Source organism: Schistocerca cancellata, chromosome 1 (genome assembly GCF_023864275.1).
Source record: "Schistocerca cancellata isolate TAMUIC-IGC-003103 chromosome 1, iqSchCanc2.1, whole genome shotgun sequence".
NCBI lineage: Eukaryota > Metazoa > Arthropoda > Insecta > Orthoptera > Acrididae > Schistocerca > Schistocerca cancellata.
The window spans coordinates 1,097,689,571-1,097,712,073 of record NC_064626.1 but is presented as its reverse complement, the minus strand read 5'-3'; the positions used below and the strand labels follow the sequence as shown (position 1 = coordinate 1,097,712,073).

The following is a 22,503-nucleotide window of genomic DNA, read 5'->3' as shown; positions in this document are numbered from 1 at the left end:
CACAAACACTTTGCTCAAGGTGAACCCTGGTCCGATGGGACAGCCCTCTCTAGGCACACAGAATACAACCCATGATAAAACAATATATTTCAATCTCGGTGGGGCAGTCATGGGCATGTCAATGGGTGCAAAATAATAAATTTCCCTGCCTGTCATTTACAGTATAAACTGAAACAGCCAACGGACATGTCCTGTGGCTTACAGTTTATATTTCAAAGGCTTCAAATGCAACTCAGTATTTTCCCAGTCCACTAGAAACAAAAATAAACAACTAATGAATAAATTCAACTCAAGAGCACCCATAAGTCATGCCCTTTCCTGCCACATCAAACTCACATGGTGGATGAGGCGAGGTTCGTGCCCTCATGCTTCAACTGTCCATCCAGCGCCAGACCACGTTTATCTTTGTTGTTGGCCAGTAATGGCTTCACCAAGAACACTTTCGACAGGGTGAAGCCTGGCCCCACCACGCATGCTCTGTAACGTCAACAAGGTCAGACCACTGTCCCCATTGAACAGATTCCAGTAACAACCATTTAGAGCATAACAGAGGGAAAAAATTACGTGCTTGACAACATAAAAAAAGTGTTTAATACAATTAATGTACAGCATATCCATAAGTGAGGTGTTCAGAAAATAAGAACCACTTTTTATCAGTTACATTTCAACAATTTACTCAAAAGTGTGCAGAACTGCAGAAGCAAAGGAGAGTAACCTAAAAAGTAAATTTTATCACCAGATATTCAAATTTTATTTTCCAGCTTAACAAGATTATGAAATTTTGTGTATAATTTGTTTTCTCACTCCATCTGAGAAACAGCTGATGAATAAATCCTACAAATAAAGTAATAAATAGATCGAAGGCTTTCCTACCACACCAAACTTTGTTTCTCTATGTTTTAGTGTTCATCATGGGGATTACGTACAGTATTAATCGATGACAAACAACTTGTCTCTCCAGCAAGAAGACATCAGATTTCTTCCCTAAATAAGACTTTACCACCAGGAAGTAACTGTTTCAGAAGCAAGCAAATTTAGAAACTTTATATTTAAAAAAAGAAAGAACCATCGCACCCCAGTATATATAAACACACACAGTCTAATTCCTGCACACTCCACCAGAATGCATTCATCTCTGTCCGCACCTGTGCACTACTCTTCCTTCCCTTTCCTCTTCCCCTTCCACTCTTGCCATTTTTAAAGAGATTTCAGTTATGTGGAGAATCCACAGAAGCTTTCCCCATGCAGAACGATAAATGTGATGACAAATACACTATGTGATCAAAAGTATCCGGACATTTTTCATATTAAGTGCATTGGGCTGCCACCTACTGCCAGGTACTCCATACCAGCAACCTCAGTAGTCATCAGACATCATGAGAGAACAGAATGGGGTACTCCGCAGAGCTCAAGGACTTTGAACATGGTCAGGTGATCGCGTGTCACTTGTATTATATGTCTGTACGCGAAATTTCCACACTCCTAAACATCCCTAGGTCCACTGTTTCTGATGTGAAAGTGAAGTGGGAATGTGAAGGGGGGACACACACAGCACAAAAGTGTACAGGCTGACCTTATCTGTTGACTGACAGACTGCTGACAGTAGAAGAGGGTCGTAATGTGTAATAGGCAGACATCTATTCAGACCATGAGACAGGAATTAAAAACTGCATCAGGATCCACTGCAAGTACTCTGACAGTTAGGCAGGAGATGTGAAAACTTGGATTTCATGGTCGAGCAGCTGCTCATAAGCCACACAGCACACCGGTAAATGCTAAACGATGTCTCGCTTGGTGTAACGAGTGTAAACATTCGACAATTTAACAATGGAAAAACATTGTGTGGAGCGACAAATCACGGTACACGATGTGGCAATCCAATGGCAGTGTGTGGGTATGGTGAATGCATGGTGAACGTCATCTCCCAGTGTGTGCGGTGCCAACAGTGAAATTCGGAGGGGGAGTGTTATGGCGTGGTCATGTTTATCATGGAGGAGGCTTGCATCCCTTGTTATTTTACATGCCACTATCAGAGAACAGTCCTACATTGATGTTTTAAGCACCTTCTTGTTTTCCACTGTCGAAGAGCAATTTGGGGCTGGCAATTGCATCTTTCAACATGAATGAGCACCTGTTCATAGTGCATGGCCTGTGGCGGAGCGGTTAAACGGCAATAACATCCTTGTAATGGGCTGGCCTGCATAGAATCCTGAACTGAATCCTATAGAACACCTTTGGGATGTTTTGGAATGCCGACTTCGTGCCAGGCCCCACTGACCGACATCAATACCTCTCCTCAGTGCAGCACTCCGTGAAGAATGGGCTGCCATTTCCCAAGAAATCTTCCAGCACCTGATTGAATGTATGTCTGCGAGAGTGGAAGCTGTCATAAAGGCTAAGGATGGGCCACCACCATATTTAATTCCAGCATTACCAAAGGAGGGCGGCACAAACTTAAACGTCATTTTTAGCTATGTGTCTGGATACTTCCAATCACATAATGTAGCTAAGCAAAACAAAGAAAATTAAATCTATGGAAGTCACATCAGACCCTGTTCAAATATTGACTTAAAAAGTGCTGGAGGCAAGATTGCTGCTTACATCCCATGCGATGCATTCCTGGCCCGAGGTGCAGGAGTTGGCCGTGTGTGCGTGAGGTGTGTTTGCTTGCGCGCTCTCTCTCTCTCTCTCTCTCTCTCTCTCTCTCTCTCTCTCTCTCTCTCTCTCTCTCTTTCTCTCTCTCGTGTCTGTCTGCAACTTGACATGTCTTCTTCAATGTAAATAGCGATCAGTCTTCTCCTACACTGTCGATATTCCTATCTGGTGTTTCTATTCTTTGATTTTTTTCTTAACGGCATTCTTTCACCCTCCAATCCTGTGATTTTTTCCTTCGTTGCGCTAATCATAGCATTACTCTTCTCAGGGTCCAATTCTTTCTCTACTTTATTGTTGATGCTGCACCTAATGCCTCAGATTCTTTCCTCTGAAATTATAACCACATTTATTCCTATTGATCCCACTTCATCCCTCATCCTGACGTACTTGAGAGTTGTTTTCCACACCTACCCACGCCACATGAACTTTTGATCCTTGACCTAACACCCCCCCCCCCCCCCCTCCTCCTCTCTTGGTTTACCGGTCATCGTTCCTTATCACCCACGTTTCTGCATGTTTTTAACGTATTTGCACACAGTTTTACATGGTTTCCCACAATTTCATGTATTTTTGCATATTGGTATGTATTTTTACATATCTGTGCATATTATTGCATATGTGTGTGTTTCTGCATGTCTTTATGTATTTTTATGCACCTACATGAGTCTTTTCACTTAGCCAGATCCTCTCACAATCAGCAACACCTATTTTGCCCATTTCTGCATCATTTTGATTTTTCTTTACACCATTCCTGCTACAATGGACCCTTGTTCCATCTTTCTGCACCAATTCAGAAAAGTATCCCTTTCCCTAGCTGAAACACAGTCCCACATCCTGTTTCTCAAATGCTGCCTAAACCATGAAATCCCCCCCCCCCCCCCCCCACAAAAAATAACCTAACTATAAAGATTCCTTTCTCTGGATCCCACCCCTACTTTCACAATGCAACTTTTCAGATGCCACCAATCCCTGGTCATCACAAACCTGGTACTGCAAAAAACACATCTCCATGGCACAGGCATCCCACAACCACCTCTGCTCCCTCCACAAGATACTACATTCTGCAATCCTCACTCCATACGTCACATCTCCAAAATTGAATCCCTTGTTCTCCAGCAGCTCGAGGAGTATTCCAGACACCACCTCCATAAATTATCCAATTTGCTGACAGCCTACTGCCATCTCAGGGCACACTTTCTGACATCTATTGTACCCACAGTGTTCCTCCTCGTCCACCCCTCATAGCAGCTAAACCCTGCCTCACTGACCTTTTCAACTTGCCACATCCCCCAAACTCCCTACCAACTCCCCACCAAATCCAGAGACAAAACATACCCATAACATTGTTGTTAACCTTCCCACCAAAACCCTCAACTCCACACATGTTTCAGTACTATCCAAAGGCCTCAACTTTAGTCCTACATCAAAATTTAACCATGCTGGAGTTGTCAAAAACCTACTCTCCTCCTCCCAACTCCTGCAATGAAAGCACTTCTTTGCCACCAATCCCTCCAACCAAAATCACCGTAATTCCAACACTGAAACCTGCCTCTTCCAATTCGTACCACCATCCAACCATGATCACCCCCCCCCCCCCTCACCCCACCCATAACCACCTGCTGGACACCTTCCAGGAATTCCTTATCTCCAACTTAGTCTCACCATCCTTCCCAAGGTCCCTTCCTCAGAACACCAACATTTCAGCAGAAGAAAGAACAGTCAAGTACAATCTCAAAACAAATCATAACCTCCTCACCTTACCTGCTGACAAGGGTTCCACCAATGTTGTTGTTAATCAATGTGACAACCTGGCAGAAGGCCTTCACCAATTATCTGACTCTTCCAGCAACAAACTTTGCCAGAGTGATCTCATCCCAGAAGTTCAACACAAACTCCAATCCCTATTTAAAACCATAGGCCCTTCCCAGAACATCTCCCCTGAAACTATTTCCCTCCTCACTCCAATGACACTATGCACACCCACCTTCTACATGCTCCCCAAAAACCACAAACCCAACAATCATGGACTACCCATTGTGGCTCGTTATTGCGCCCACTGAAAGAATTTCGGCTCTCACTGACCAATACCTCCTCCCAATTGCCCGTAATCTAGTCTCCACATTAAAGACTCAACCAATTCCTTCATAAACTCCCCACCATCCCTACCCATTTACTTCCTCGGCCTCTAATTGTCAGTGCTGATGCCACCACCTCATACAACAACATCCCTCATGCCCACGGTATTACCGCTGTTGAACACTACCTTTCCCATCATCCTTCAGAATCCAACCCCATTACCTAATTACTCATACACTTTACTAACTTTATCCTAACTCACAACTACTGCTTATTTGAAGGGAGGGAAAGATAGGCACCTGCATGGCACCCACCTTTGCCAACCTCTTTGTGCACTATCTCCAGGAGAGTTTCCTAGCCAAACCCTTAGTTTCGTTCAGGTTCATTGATGATATCTTCATGATGTCACCCTATCTTTCTTCCTTCACAACCTGAAGACGTTCTCTCCCATCCGCTTGACATTCTCCTCCTCAATCAAGTGTGCCACCTTCCTAGATGTTGATGATGGCTCCATCCACATCTCTACCAACCTTAAACCTACCAACCACAAACAGTACTTGCATTTTAACAGCTATCATCCCTTCCACACCAAAAAATCCCTCCCATATAGCTTGGCTACTTGGGGACAGTGTATCTACAGCGACAACTACCTTTTTCAGTGTACTGAGGGCCTCACCAAGGTCTTCACTGACAGGCACTATTCTCCGAACCTAGTTTGCAAAAAAATCTCTTGTGCCATTTCCCCTCACCCTCCACCCACCACATCCAAAAACTAGCCACAAATGAGTGCTCCTTCATCAACCAGTACCACCCATATTAGAACAACTGAACCACATCCTTCACCAGGGCTTTGATTACCTATCATTGTGCCCTGAAATAAGGACATCCTACCCAAGATACTGTCCACCCCTCCTAAAGTGTTGTTCTGTCACCCACCCAACCTCCACAACATCCTAGTCCATCCCTATACCATTCCCAATCCCAACCCCTTGCCACATGGATCATATCCCTGTGTAAGACCCAGGTGCAAAACCTGTCCAATCCACTCATCAAGCACTTCCTATTCCAGTCCTGTCATAAGTTTATCCTACCCCATCAGGGGCCAGGCCACCTGTGAAAGCAGCCATGTCATTTACCAGCTCTGCTGCAATCACTGCACAGCTTTGTACACTGATATGACTACCAACCAGCTGTCCACCAGATGGATGGTTACTGCCAATCAGTGGCCAAGAGCAAAGTAGACCACTCTGTGGCACAACATGCAACTGAACAAACATCCTCCATTTCAATGGCTGCTTCACTACCCGAGTCATCTGGATCCTTCCTCCACCACCAGCTTTTGTGAAGTGAGCAGATGGGAGTTATGCTTGCAACACATTCTCCACTCCTGTATTATCCTCACCTCAACCTATGGTAAATACTGTCCCAACATCCTCCACCCATCAGTTTCCACCCCCTCTGTCCTATAATCTCTTCCTCATTCTCATCTCCCACCCTGCTTATTTGCCACCCTCTGCCAATGCACCCACCTGGCTTTCCACACTCCTCTCCTTTTTTGCTCCTTTTTCCCCACCTCCCTGCCCCATAACCTCCTGATGCTGCACCTGTTGGCAGTGTAGTCTCTGCACAGTCCATCAGACAGTGTTTGTCTCTCTCTCCACCAATAAAGTATTATGCCTTCACCCTCCCCCCCCCCTCCCCCTCCAGATTGCTATTTGCATCCCAAGTGATGCTGCATTCCGGCCCAAGTAGTTGGCAATCTTGTGTGCTTGAGTGGTGCGCGTATGTGTGTGTCCCTTTTACTGATGAAGGTTGTGGCCAAAAGCTGTGAGTGAGTGTCTTTTAATTGCGAGTGTCTTTTAATTGCGAGTGTCTTTTAATTGCGAGTGTCTTTTAATTGCGAGTGTCTTTTAATTGCGAGTGTCTTTTAATTGCGAGTGTCTTTTAATTGCGAGTGTCTTTTAATTGCGAGTGTCTTTTAATTGCGAGTGTCTTTTAATTGCGAGTGTCTTTTAATTGCGAGTGTCTTTTAATTGCGAGTGTCTGCAACTTGACGTGTCTTCTTTACAGTAAGTAGCAATCTATCTTTTCCTACATTGTTGAACACACACAGTGTGTTTCACAATTGATGTTATACACTTCTAGAGGTTGTGGAGGGGACTTAATGGAGCAAGTTTTACACAGAAATCTATGTGCGGAAATGTGATCCAATGACACTACGGAGCATCAAAGTTATAGGTGCCAGCACCTTTAAATGTATGTACATACAGGATTATTCCGTGATGTCACGAACTTTCTAGGACAATGGAGAGGGATAAATGTGTCAATCTGAGGTAAGGATCCCTTTGCAAGAAATGAACTAGTCAAAAGTTATAAACAAAAACTGTTCCAATACTTCTGACAGTGGAATACATGTAGTGGTACTGTTGCTAAGATTGTAGGATGGGCAACTTTCAGGTGTGGTAATATGGACCAAAACAAGAAAAAAAATATTTAGTAAACATCGGGTCTAAAATACATATCTTAAGAGTTATGAACACTTGTTCAACAGAGGAGATGTTTTCAAGCTAATGTTTACTGGATTTTTTACTTGTTTTGTTCCATACTACCACCTCTGAATGTTGCCCACACTACAATCTTAGCAATAACAGTCCAAGTACATGTAATCCAATGTCAGAGGTATAGGAACAGTTTTTACTAGTAACTTTCTACTCTTTTTGTTTCCAGTACAGGCACCCTTGCCTCAAACTGATACATTTATTCTTCTCAGTAATCCTAGAAAGTTTGTAACAATATCATCATGGAATCAACCCTCGCATATGTACATTTACAGGTCCTGGCTCCTATAACTTTGAAGCTCTTTAGTATTGTCATTGAATGACATTTTCGGACGTGGGTTGCTTGTATGACTCAATCTATTAAATCCCTTCTAAGGCCTCAAGAAGTGCCTAATATTAATTCTGACAGGGTGTTTCACAACCTCCAGAAGACTGTAACGTGAATTTTGAAACACATTGAGTCTTCTATAAAGAAGAAATTGGAGGAGAGTGTGTGTGTGTGTGTGTGTGTGTGTGTGTGTGTGTGTGTTTTTCAATCTCGTTCATGCAGCTGTGAGGCACTCTGCATCTCTTCAGCTACACAGAGAGTGCTTATCTTCACTCCTTCCATTACAACTGAGACTTCCTTAGCATAATCTAATATGTAAGGGCTGTTGAAAACAAATTGAATTCCCCAGTATGTAAATGGGAGTTATTTTCTGAACACCTCTAGAGGAAGTAACTAATTGTTTTCAATTTAGTTAATACTAAGTGCAATTTAACTTACGTAACTAACAGATGATACATAAAAAATGGGAACATTTACAGAGTCACTTTCGAAGTTGAGCTAACTATGGTGATTGTTTTGTCATCAAACCTGGAACTTAAACACGTCTGCCACTTATAAGAAGATGAAATCATGCTTAATGTTTAGCAGCATCGAGTCACTCATTTCTTTAAAGAGGTGATGTGTAAAAGTGTGATGCATTCTTTATGATAATGTAGACCTATAAATATCAGGAGGAACAATATTTAAAACTGGCATAAAAAGTATGTACCATATTTACTCGAATCTAAGCCGCACTCGAATCTAAGCCGCACCTGAAAAATGAGACTTGAAATAAAGGGGAAAAAAAAAAAATTCCCGAATCTAAGCCGCACCTGAAATTTGAGACTCGAAATTCAAGGGGAGAGAAAAGTTTTAGGCCGCACCTCCAAATCAAAACAAAGTTGGTCCATTGTAATATGAGACACAATTTAGGTCAAATGAATGACGATACAGCTACAGTAGTTTGGTTCGAGTCGTAAGCTTAGCAGTTAAGCTTTACCGGGTAGTCATTGCTATGCGTCAGGCTCTCCGTCCGTATTTATACGGGTACCCTTCCTTTTTCACGTGCTTCGTCTGGTTTGATCGACTGCTCATTTTGCTTTGATCTGATAAGTGCCGTTTTCTTTGTTATCGATGTTTACGTCAGTCACTCCAAGCTGAAAATGCATTACTGTACAGTGTCATGCATTGTTTGTAGCATTCTGATAGTGCGTGTTTACGGCCTCTCGCCGCTCGCGGCATGGCTTGCTTTTGTGCACGCTACCGCCGCTTACAATTAAAAAAAAAAAAAAAAGAAAAAGAGAGGAATCGTCTCATTAGCGAAACAATGGCAAGAGACTGCTATTTGTTGTTACTTACACTGCTGCTTTCTTTGATAATGATCAACAAGAACCAAATAATAGACTGCGTATGATACAACATGTTCTGAACAAGAGTTAGGCGAAAATTTTTCCCCGTTTGAAAATCTTTGCGCCCGCTTCTTTAGTACATCGAATTCTGCACAGAAATTAGAGTCATCTTAGATTTAAAAATCTAGTCGGTTGCCGTGCTTCATTTCTGACTGTATCACTATTAGGCACAAGAATAATACGAATATAAACATGACACGATACGTATATTCTTCCGCGTTTGCTATTGTCTCACTCAAGTTTCGTAGTTTATTAGGCAGACAGGATTTAAATGAGATAGCAGCAAACACGAAAGAATACATGGCAAAATGTTTATATTCGTATTATTCTTATGGTGAAGAGAATACTGCATGTGATTCACATTTCATCAGGTTCCTATTAGCAACCATCTATTCTCACAGGTAGGAAAAAATTCAGAACGTGGAGTTTGCCATATTGACAAACATCCCAAACAGTCTTGCCAGTCGGATTTTAGTAGTACATTTAAATTGTGCTACATTCGAAGATGAACAATACAGAATTTGTATTTGCTTCGTTGGATAATGTATGAAAATGCAGTGGTCGAAACTCGGGGCGGAGAAAAAAAAGCTCGTCTTTCACCTTTTTTTTTTTTTTTTTTTTATTTATTTATTTACTGACGCAGAGGTTTTGGCACCCGTATTTATCTTTGTGCCTACAAAGCATGCCTGTGTAGCACTACATATATTCGACGGCAGAAGTTAGTTGTGGCGGCACCTACCAACATTTTTCTGAACTTCCACTTGCTATGCACTCAATTCTAAGCCGCAGGCGGTTTTTTGGATTACAAAAACCGGAAAAAAAATGCGGCTTAGATTCGAGTAAATACGGTAGATGCATGCAACACTATCATAATTTTCAAAACTACTAGGTTCAGTGTGTGTGTGTGTGTGTGTGTGTGTGTGTGTGTGTGTGTGTGTGTGTGTTTTTACTGTTTCTCCTAGCTAACTGTTACACACATTTGAACTGTATTTCTTATTACAAAACACTTAAATGTTGAGTAAGGTGATAAATCATACTCAAAATTAACTGTAATTAAAGCATTATTTCCACCTTAAATGCCGGCACTTAGAATCAGATTCAGCATTCTGGAATTCTGAAAAAGAAATTATCTTTTATTTAAAAACGTATTTTGTTTTAGCAAAAATGTCTATGTGTCCTCCGACTGCAGAGAAATGTCTCTCCATTGTAAACATTTGTTTATCACTGCAGAAATGCTAAATATTACGTTCTACATCTTCAACTAACAGTACTATTAAGCGTAAACGAACTGTAATCACTTACTCGCTTTCTGCTTCTGCAACAGTGCATTTGTACTGTGCCGTTGAAAATAGACAGATATCTGCAAACTGCCGCACTGCAAAACAGAGACATCACTCATTTTAAAATTATGTTGCTCTAAAACACAGTTGTGTTACTAAAATTTAAGGGCTGTGCAGCAGTATTAAAGAGGAATTTATAATACAGGAAATTAAGCATAAAAATAAGTTGTGCACTCCATTCAAAATATTCAGTTAGTAATTTCAACACCAAAAATGACAAGCAGTAAATGTTGCCAAAGTCTAACTTTTGACACCAGAGATTTATCCTCTCAAAACACTATGTAATTCATCGCAAAAACATTCAATTCTTGATGTTGTGAGTTAACGGGCGAGTTGTGACACCCTGAAAATATTCCAAGTTCGGAGTTGGCGTGGCCGCACGGGCCACTCGGCAAGCCGGGGCTCGTCAGCAACCACGTGGTACCAAACATTAGCCGGAGCAAGAGGGGTAGGCCAGCATGTGGTCCAGGCCGACCGCGAGGCTGGGAATTCCATGTAGATGCTGTGTCGAGGTCTGTGCTTTGTGTCGATGAAGGGGATTTGTATGCCAGGAGTGCCAAAGATGGCAGACTATGTGAAACCATAATGGCAGACATTTCACAGTTCATATAAAAATTAATAATAGCAAAAGGAATCATGATACCTTAAAAAGAAACATGTATGTTACCATTATTAGCACTATGATTCTGACAGTATAATCAGATTTTCAATACCTTTATTACTTTAAAGTTTACTATCTGACTGTAAATTAAAAAAGTAACACCCAGACAGAAGTTCCCAAAATCTAAACAGTTCATCCAATTTTGTAGATCGGCATGTCTTTAGAAAGCTATTAGTGTAAACCTGAATTGCTATGAATTACAGGCATGTAACTTGAATAGTACACGAGTTATTAGTGGTCAAAGTGGCCGATTACTATTGATCACGTCAGGCCATAAGTATTCCACAGTTACATGAAAAAAATGGTAGCAGGATGCTTATAAATATATTTATTCATCTATGTCTTTGTTTATATCTGATATATACTATTCGTGAAGAAATTGGTCAAATATTTACTGTGTGTTAGAAAGCACAGACACATTAGGCTACTGGCCTACTTTTGTTACTATTCCTTTGATATGTGTTTATTTGTTTGTTAATGAATTTAATAATGTGTGTTAGAGTGCATTTATGGTCCAGTCATAGGAATATTTATTTAATTTCAAGCTATTTAAATGTAAATCCAGTATTTCGTATGTGTTTCAATATGTTTAAGAGAGTGCATTGGCTTGGAGACACGGTGGGAGCACCCTGGCCAATCACAGCACTCGTCACTATGGTAGGTGACTACCGAAGTCAATGGAAAGACTGTATGGAACTGGGTGAGGAGCATCAGGTCACAGAGGACATGAGAGGGGTGCTGGACGGGAAGGCGTGACAGATAGTCGCAGGAAATACTTGGAGAGTGTTGAGCAGTTTGCGCGTAGTCGCGGGAGATAGAAATATTTTGTAGTGCCAACTTGTGCACTTTTGAGCTTTCCGTGGCTTCTGCAGTGAAGCCGTAGAATGCATTTAGAAGTGAATATCTCGCGAGCTATGTTGTTGCTCATAACTAATTACGTGAAGTAGGAATCTATTATTTCCCTGTTACTCAACTTATATTTTATTTAATTGCTGGGCCATCAACACCAATAGGTGTTTTGCAGTAATAAATGGCATTCTTAAAGGTACTGCTGCCATCGTACTCATCATTTAAAGTTATTTCAACTCTGAGTCTGAGTGCATATTTTTAAGCCTGCAAAGTATACCATGTTTTGTGTCAATTCACAAGCATACACCATTGAATATTCAGCATATACCATTGAATAATCCTATTGTCTTTAAGAAAAAAATTTGGAAGATCACTACATCCTATTGCAAGCAAAATTGTGGGCAACAATACGTCTGTATGAGTCAGGAAGCTTTAAAACTGTGAATATGTATTACATGACATGATTGATGCAACATTCTGAACTCTCTTATGATCTCTTCCTGCAACTTCTTTTTTATTTCAGATATTTCCCTATAGCTTTCTACCCTTGCTTCTTACATTACTCTCAGTAGTAATATGTGTTCTATTTCTATACCTAAATTCCTCTGTGCAGTCCACAAAATTATCTTTGCACTGGTTGCCACTTCTTCATCTTAGGTCATATTTATTCTGTCACTTATCTGACGCAGTGAAACACTGTCATGATGTAGGCTAAATGCCGTATATCGATCAGCATAATGTTGTTGAAAATCAATCTGACAAAGCATTTGCTGCATCAAGATTTGGATTAAATTGTGCCAATCCAGTTTAATTTCTGACACATGTTACTGCACATTATGAAAGCAGGTGGGATTTCTCTTGGCAACAGTAGCTGATCCTTGCAAATCTGTAGCAAGTATTCAACAAAAATTTATGCTTTTTTCAAAACCAATTCAGACTAACTACATTGCCAAGAGAGGAAAGACAACAGCAGTAGTAGCAACAGCAGCAGCAGCAACAATGAAGTATCTGCATCTCATATCGATACTGACCAGACAGTTTTAGATGTTAGAGAAACATGAAAAAGTGCTGTAAGCCCCACACTGGCTATTAACAGATCATCATAAATTACCTAACATCCAAATCTCTTTTGACGTACAATGTTTGGTACAGATCTGAGTGTCTGATATCTGGAGGTTTGTGTGTAAGTAAAATGTGGACAGACTTTAAAGAAGTGTAGCACACTGATAATGACTATCTGACACCTCACTCTGTCATCAGGTTCTACGTATCAGATGTACCAGGCCCAAGCTACCTCCAAATTCACCGGTTAACAATGTAAGTTAAGACAATAGCTCTTAACAATATTAGTAATAACCATTTTATTAGTGTAACCTTTACCTATTACAAAACAGTTTGTTATCCAGCTGGATGTAACGTACGATTAGGTGACAAAAGTCATTGGACAGCTAGATGCAAATACACTGATAGTGGTAGTATCATGTACAAAAGGTATGAAAGGACAGTGCATTCACAGAGCGGTCCCTTCAACACAGGCAATTCATATGAAATGGTTTCCAATGTGATTATGGTTGCACGGTGGCAATTAACAGATTACGAACACAGAATGGTAGTTGGAGCTAGACACATGGGACATTCCATTCTGGAAATCATTAAGGAATTCAATATGCTGAGATTCATAATGTCAAGAGCGTGCCAAGAATATCACATTTCAGCCATTGCCTCTCACCACGGGCAATGTAGTGGCCATATCTGTTTAGAAAGTGCAGCAAAATTTGGTTTTAATGAGCTATGGCAGCAGACAGCCAACATGAGTGTTTTTGATAACAGCACAGTAATGACCTGCAGTGGCTCTCCCAGGGGCAGAGGCAGAGGCCGAGGCAGAGGGATGTTTTCCTCAGCCACTAATAATAAAACCACGTGATTCCAGTGCTAGGTGTCTTGATTAGGTGTCTTGATTCTGACCTCCATTGCAGTGGTGTTAAAAGAAGGGGGGTGAACTGTGGGTAAGAGGAGGAGGTGACCTTCTGGTCATGCAACATGTACACAATGACATTGACAGAATTGTGGTGGAATGTGGTACCAATGTGACATAATCATTCACTTATTTACATCTCTCATGAACTTCTGAGTTACAGCCTTTTTTTCGCATGTATCAACATCTTACTGCTTGAGGTGTCACAAAGCTTGAGGGTGATGTTGCAGGGTGTCATACTTTTGCACCATTACAGAGAATGTTGTAGGCATTTTCAAGCCAAATTTAGCAGTGTGTATTGTTTCAGTTTTCATGTGTCCTCACTGAGTATCTCTTTAACTTACTTGCTACCTGAAGTAGAGATTTTCTGTTTTGTTTTTCTCACACCTTATATTTTATTCTTGATGATGATGTTGTTGTTGTTGTTTGGCAGCACTGTCTGATCTTTTCCTATCAACAAAAATACTCATTTTGGCAAACGGAGGTGTGCAACGACACCAAAGCCTTCAACCGCTATTTGAAAACAGTTATGTGCATTATGACAATAATAATAATAATAATAATAATAATAATAATAATAATAATAATTACACAGAAATTAATGACACATACAACACAGAACAAAATTATAAATGAAGAACAAAAAGGCTGCTGCAAAGGAGCACGAGGATGTAAAAAGCAACTGATAATAGATACAGAGGTGACATATCAAGCTAAAACTAAACAAAGGTCACTACACTACGCATACTTTGATTACCAAAAAGCTTTTGATAGTGTACTCCACTCATGGTTACTACAGATATTGGAAATATACAAAGTAGATCCTAAATTGATACAGTTCCTAAACATAGTTATGAAAAACTGGAAAACCACACTTAATATCCAAACAAACTCTAATAATATCACATCACAACCAATACAGATTAAGTGTGGAATATACCAAGGAGACTCATTAAGTCCTTTCTGGTTCTGTCTTGCTCTGAACCCACTATCCAACATGCTAAATAATACAAATTACGGATATAATATTACTGGAACATACCCACACAAAATCACACATTTGCTATACATGGATGATCTAAAACTACTGGCAGCAACCAATCAACAACTCAACCAATTATTAAAGATAACAGAAGTATTCAGCAATGATATAAATATGGCTTTTGGAACAGACAAATGTAAGAAAAATAGCATAGTCAAGGGAAAACACACTAAACAAGAAGATTACATATTGAATAACCACAGTGACTACATAGAAGCGATGGAAAAAACAGATGCCTATAAATATCTAGGATACAGACAAAAAATAGGAATAGATAATACAAATATTAAAGAAGAACTAAAAGAAAAATATAGACAGAGACTAACAAAAATACTGAAAACAGAATTGACAGCAAGAAACAAGACAAAAGCTATAAATACTTATGCTATACCAATATTGACCTACTCATTTGGAGTAGTGAAATGGAGTAACACAGACCTAGAAGCACTCAATACACTTACACGTTCACAATGCCACAAATATAGAATACATCACATACATTCAGCAACAGAAAGATTCACATTAAGCAGAAAGGAAGGAGGAAGGGGATTCATCGACATAAAAAACCTACATTATGGACAGGTAGACAATTTAAGAAAATTCTTTCTAGAACGAGCAGAAACTAGCAAAATACACAAAACAATCACTCATATAAATACATCGGCTACACCACTGCAATTTCATAACCACTTCTACAACCCTTTAGACCACATAACATCAACAGATACGAAGAAAGTAAATTGGAAAAAGAAAACACTACATGGCAAGCACCAGTATCATCTAACACAGCCACACATCGATTAAGACGCATCCAACACATGGCTAAGAAAAGGCAATATATACAGTGAGACGGAAGGATTCATGATTGCAATACAGGATCAAACAATAAACACCAGATATTACAGCAAGCATATTATTAAAGATCCCAACACCACAACAGATAAATGCAGACTTTGCAAACAACAAATAGAAACAGTAGATCACATCCCAAGTGGATGTACAATACTAGCAAATACAGAATACCCCAGAAGACATGACAATGTAGCAAAAATAATACAGGGCTATTACAAATGATTGAAGCGATTTCATAAATTCACTGTAGCTCCATTCATTGACATATGGTCACGATACACTACAGATACGTAAAAAAAGTTTTGTTCGGCTGAAGCCGCACTTCAGGTTTCTGCCACCAGAGCACTCGAGAGCGCAGTGAGACAAAATGGCGACAGGAGCCGAGAAAGCGTATGTCGTGCTTTAAATGCACTCACATCAGTCAGTCATAACAGTGCAACGACACTTCAGGACGAAGTTCAACAAAGATCCACCAACTGCTAACTCCATTCGGCGATGGTATGTGCAGTTTAAAGCTTCTGGATGCCTCTGTAAGGGGAAATCTATGAGTCGGCCTGCAATGAGTGAAGAAACGGTTAAATGCGTGCGGGCAAGTTTCACGCGTAGCCCGCGGAAGTCTACGAATAAAGCAAGCAGGTAGCTAAACGTACCACAGCCGACGGTTTGGAAAATCTTACGGAAAAGGCTAAAGCAGAAGCCTTACCGTTTACAATTGCTACAAGCCCTGACACCCGATGACAAAGTCAAACGCTTTGAATTTTCGCCGCAGTTGCAACAGCTCATGGAAGAGGATGCGTTCAGTGCGAAACTTGTTTTCAGTGATGAAGCAACATTTTTTCTTAATGGTGAAGTGAACAGACACAATGTGCGAATCTGGGCGGTAGAGAATCCTCACGCATTCGTGCAGCAAATTCGCAATTCACCAAAAGTTAACGTGTTTTGTGCAATCTCACGGTTTAAAGTTTATGACCCCTTTTTCTTCTGCGAAAAAAACGTTACAGGACACGTGTATCTGGACATGCTGGAAAATTGGCTCATGCCACAACTGGAGACCGACAGCGCCGACTTCATCTTTCAACAGGATGGTGCTCCACCGCACTTCCATCATGATGTTCGGCATTTCTTAAACAGGAGATTGGAAAACCGATGGATCGGTCGTGGTGGAGATCGTGATCAGCAATTCATGTCATGGCCTCCACGCTCTCCTGACTTAACCCCATCCGATTTCTTTCTGTGGGGTTATGTGAAAGATTCAGTGTTTAAACCTCCTCTACCAAGAAACGTGCTAGAACTGCGAGCTCGCATCAACGATGCTTTCAAACTCATTGAAGGGGACATGCTGCGCCGAGTGTGGGAGGAACTTGATTATCGGCTTGATGTCACTAAAGGGGCACATATCGAACATTTGTGAATGCCTAAAAAAACTTTTTGAGTTTTTGTATGTGTGTGCAAAGCATTGTGAAAATATCTCAAATAATAAAGTTATTGTAGAGCTGTGAAATCGCTTCAATCATTTGTAATAACCCTGTACATCAACAGCTTGCCTTACAACATAAACTTATGAAACAACACTTTCCCACATACAAGTATGCACCACAAAATGTACTGCAGAATGATGAATACAAAGTATTCTGGAACAGAACCATTATAACAGATAAAACAACACCACATAACAAACCTGACATCATACTCACCAATAAAAAGAAGAAAGTAACACAACTAAACGAAATATCCATACCCAATACAACAAATATACAAAAGAAAACAAGAGAAAAAATTGAAAAATACATCCAACTGGCTGAGGAAGTCAAGGACATGTGGCATCAGGATAAAGTTGACATTATACCAATTATACTATCAACTACAGAAGTCATACCACACAATATCCACCAGTACATCAATGCAATACAGCTACATCCAAACTTATATATACAATTACAGAAATCCGTAATTATTGATACATGTTCAATTACCCGAAAGTTCCTAAATGCAATATAACATATACCGTACAGTTAAAAGGAAGTGACGCTTGATCAAGGTCTGCGTCACTTTCCATTTTTAACCAGACTTAACGTCTGAGAAAGTAAAGAAAGAAATAATAATAATAAACAATGAAAAGGTACTGTCTCACAAGATGATGTACGACTATGAGGAGATTAGGGTTTAACGTCCCATCTATAACAAGGTCATTAGAACTGCTGCTTAATCTTAGATTGCACAAGGATGGGAAACGAAGTTGGGCATGTCCTTCTCAAAGCAAGCGTCCTAAGAGAATAATGAAGATGATCTGGACATGTTTCCTTATACTGCTGAATGAATAAGGGATAGTTCAGTTCTTCAATAGGCAACTGCAGTTCACAATTTTTATTTTTACACTTTGATTAAACTACAGAATATCTGATTTTGATAGTTTAAACCAATCTGATATTTCTGAACCAATACATCAGAAGTGGTGCACTTAAAAAAGACAAGAGGAAAAACAACAACAAAAACCATGCATATTACCTGAAACCTTTATTTTCTTGACTGTTCTATTTGAGTTGTTGGCTATATGAACGTTCACGGCTATGTTTTCTCCATGATGATATAGCTGAAAGAAAAGGCAATACACAACAAATAAATCAGTAATTATAGGCAGCAAAGAATAATTACATGCACACTGTACAAATATTAGCATGAACAACACACAACATTAGATAAAGAGCAAATCACTGACTAATGATTTTGTATATTTTAAATCAACTTCTGTCAACCTTTTCCCTGTTGAGAACATGTTGCATCATACCTTCCCCAGAAGCTGTGGACATGTGTGACCATGCCAGCATGCCTTTCACAAAATGATTTAAGTGTGTTTACTTGTGCGCTGCCTAGTTCCTGTGGAAACAAGTGATGTTTTAACAAGTACTGTCATATGTATGATGCAATCTAACATTTTCCAGCTGTTCAGATAGAATATCGACAAGCATTTGCTTTCGCGGTCTTGTGTTGATGTTTCAACTTCAATTTTTTCAATATTGATATGATGAGAACAATCATTGTCCTCTTTTTCACAGGACAACACAATTTTGCTAAGAAAATGACATTTCATTGTAGCTCGTCCCATTGGGTAAAACAGGCTGCACGCAAAATAGTTCCCCATTCGGATCTCCAGGTGAAAACTATTCAGAAGAATGTCATCAGGAAAAATAAAACTTGCATTTTATGGGTCAGGGATGGAACATTTGATCCCTTAATGAGGCAGGAAGATCAGAAAATTTGAAATGGGAAATGGATTGGTTGAAATTAGATGTAGTGGGAATTAGCGAAGTTCAGTGGCAGGAGGAAAAGGACTTCTGATCAGGTTAGTATATGTTTATAAATCAACATAAATATATTAAATCAAATTGGGGCAATGCAGGAGTAAGTCTAGGAAATAGGAATGCAGGCAAGCTACTATGAACAGCACAGTGAACACATTGTCACAGTCAAGACAGACATGAAGTCAACATCCACCACAACAGTACAAGTTTATATACAAACTAGCTCCACAGATGAAGAGAGTAAAGAAATGTATGATAGGATAAAAGAAATTATTCAGATAGGTAACAGAGACAAAAATTTAATTGTGATAGAGGATTGGCATTTGATAGCAGCAAAAGGAAGAAAAGAAAAAATAGTAGGTGAATATGGACTGGAAGAAATGAACGAAAGAGTAAGCTGGCTGGTAGGATTTTGCACAGAGCAAATTTAATCATTGCTAACAACAAGTTTAAGAATGATGAAACAAGGCTGTACACGAGGAAGACACAGGGACACACCAGAAGTTTTCAGATTGATTATCTGATGATCAGGCAGATTTTGGAACCAGATTGTAAACTGTAAGCTATTCCCAGGAGCAGATGTGGGCTCTGACCACAATTTTCTGGATGTGAACTGTAGATTCAAACTGAAGAAATTACAAAATTGTAGAAATAAATGACATAGCGCCCAGGTATGTTTAAAGGACTCAAGGTTGTGTGAGTTACAGAGGGAGCATTAGGCAACAGTTGACAAGAATAAGGGAAAGGAATAGAGTATCAGATGAATGGGTAGCTTTGATAGATGAAAACAGTGAAGACAGCTGAGGATCAAATAGGTAAAAAGACAAGGCCTAGCAGAAATTCTCAAATGTCGCACAATATACTGAATTAATTGATGAAAAGAAAATATAAAAATCCAGCATACGAAGCAGGCTGAGGGAATGCAAAGGTCTAAAAAACTTACACTGACAGGAAGTGCAAAATTGCTAAGCAGGAATGGTTAGAGCACAAATGTAAGGATATAGAGGCAGGGGGAGGTAGATATCGTCCACAGGAAAATTTAAAGAGGCCTTCGGAAAAAGGAGAAGCTATGGGAATATCATGGGCTCAAACGGAAAACCAATACTAAGCAAAGAAGTGGAAGCGCAAAAGTGGAAGGCATATATAGAGGGGTCACACAAAGAAAATGCACTTTAAGGCAATAATAGTTAAAAGGAAGTGGACACACACACACACACACACACACACACACACACACACACACACACACACACAGAGAGAGAGATGAGATGGGAGATATGACACTGCGAGAAGAATCTGACACAGTACCGAATGACCTAATTCGAACACACACACACACACACACACACACACACACACACACACACACACACACACACAGATGAGATGGGAGATATGACACTGCGAGAAGAATCTGACACAGCACCGAATGACCTAATTCGAAAAAAGGCTCCTGGAGTAGACAACATTCCCTCACAGCTACTGATACTGCTGGGAGACCTAGCCATAACAAAACTATTCCACCAGGCATACAAGATGTATGAGATGGGCGAAATACACTCAGGCTTCAAGGAGGACATAATAATTCCAATTCCAAAGAAAGCAGGTGCTTACATGTGTGAATATTACAGATCTATCAGTTTAATATGTCATGGATGCAAAATACTGACATAAGAAGAATGGAAAAACTGGTACAAGCTGATCTTGGGGGAACATCAGTTTAGATTTCAGAGAAACTTAGAAACATGTCAGGCAATACTGCCTTTACAACTTCTCTGAGAAGATAGGTTATGGAAAGGTAAACCCACATTTATAGCAATTGTACACTTGGAGAAAGTTTTTGACATAGTTGATTGGGATGCTCTCTCTGAAATTTTGAAGGTAACAGGGAAAAAATACAGGGAGTGGAATGTCATTTATAACTTGTACAGAAACCAGACTGCAGTTATAAGAGCCTAAGGACATGAAACGAAAACAGTAATTGAGAAAGATGAGAGACAGAGTTGTAGAAAATAGCTGATGTAATTCAATCTGTACATTCAGCAAGCTGTGGAAGACACGAAGTAGAAACTTGGAAAGAGAATTTAAGTTCTGGCAGAAGAGCTTTGTGGTCTTCCGATGACACTATAATTCTGGTAGAGGCAGCAAAGGTGTTGGACGAGGAGATGAATGGACTGGATAGTGTCTTGAAAGGAGGATACAAGATGAACATCAACAAAATCAATACGTTGTTAATGGAATGTAGTCCACCTAAATAAAGCAGTGCTAAAAGAAGTGGGATTAGGATATGAGAACCTAGAAGTAGATGAATTTTGCTATTTTGGCAGTAAAGTAACTAATGATGGCTGAAGTAGAGAGGATACAAAATGTAGACTGGCAATTGCAAGAGAAGTGGTTCTCACGAATGGATATTTGTTAACATTGGTTATACATTTAACTTTTTAGGTACCGGGTGATCAAAAAGTCAGTATAAATTTGAAAACTGAATAAATCACGGAATAATGTAGATAGAGAGGTAAAAATTGACACGCATGCTTGGACGACATGGGGTTTTATTAGAACCAAAAAAATACAAAAGTTCAAAAAATGACTGACAGATGGTGCTTCATCTGATCAGAATAGCAATAATTAGTATAACAAAGTAAGACAAAGCAAAGATGATGTTCTTTACAGGAAATGCTCAGTATGTCCACCATCATTCCTCAACAATAGCTGTAGTCGAGGCATACCGTTGTGAACAGCACTGTAAAGCATGTCCGGAGTTATGGTGAGGCATTAGTGTCGGATGTTGTCTTTCAGCATCCCTAGAGATGTTGGTCGATCATGATACACGTACTACTTCAGGTAACCCCAAAACCAATAGTCGCACGGCCTGAGGTCTGGGGACCTGGGAGGCCAAGCATGACAATTGTCATGCACAGTCACTGACGGTTTGCTGTCCAGCACCATCTGTCTGACATTTTGTGAACTTTGTTGTTGTTGTTGTTGTTGTTGTTGTTGTTTCCCCCCCCCCCTAATAAAACCCCATGTCATTCCAAGCATGTGTGTCAATTTTTACCCCTCTATCTACATTATTCCATAATTTATTCAGTTTTCAAATTTATACCGACTTTTTGATCACCCGGTATTTGTCTGGGATGTAGTCTAGTATGAAAGTGGAACATGGACAATAAACAGTTCGTGTAAGAAGAAATAGAAGCTTTTAAAATGTGGTGCTATAGAAGAATGCTGATGACTGGTCGGTTAGCTAACATAACTAATACAGAGGTACTCATTAGAATTGAGTAGAAAAAAAAATTTGTGGCACAATTTGACAAAAAGAGGGGATCAGTTTATAGGACACATTCTCAGACATCTAAGGATCACCAGTCTAGTAATAGAGGGTAGAGTGAGTGAATGAATGTGTTTGTGTGTATGTGTTTGGGAGGGGAGGGAGGGGTGAAAATTGTAGAGGGAGACCAAGATGCAAATACGGTAAGC

The 22,503-nt window shown here is 40.0% G+C and overlaps 1 protein-coding gene across 1 annotated transcript in view; it reads right to left on the bottom strand.

Moving 5' to 3' along the window:
• LOC126091850 (beta-arrestin-1) overlaps window positions 1–22,503 on the bottom strand; it is a 468,408-nt gene that overhangs the window by 14,450 nt on the left and 431,455 nt on the right. The window contains exons 8-10 of the mRNA XM_049907116.1: window positions 18,230–18,314; window positions 10,308–10,380; window positions 337–477 (exon numbers count right to left, since the gene is read on the bottom strand). Coding sequence (XP_049763073.1) covers window positions 337–477; window positions 10,308–10,380; window positions 18,230–18,314 — 299 coding nt within the window. The remainder of the gene's footprint in view (window positions 1–336; window positions 478–10,307; window positions 10,381–18,229; window positions 18,315–22,503) is intronic.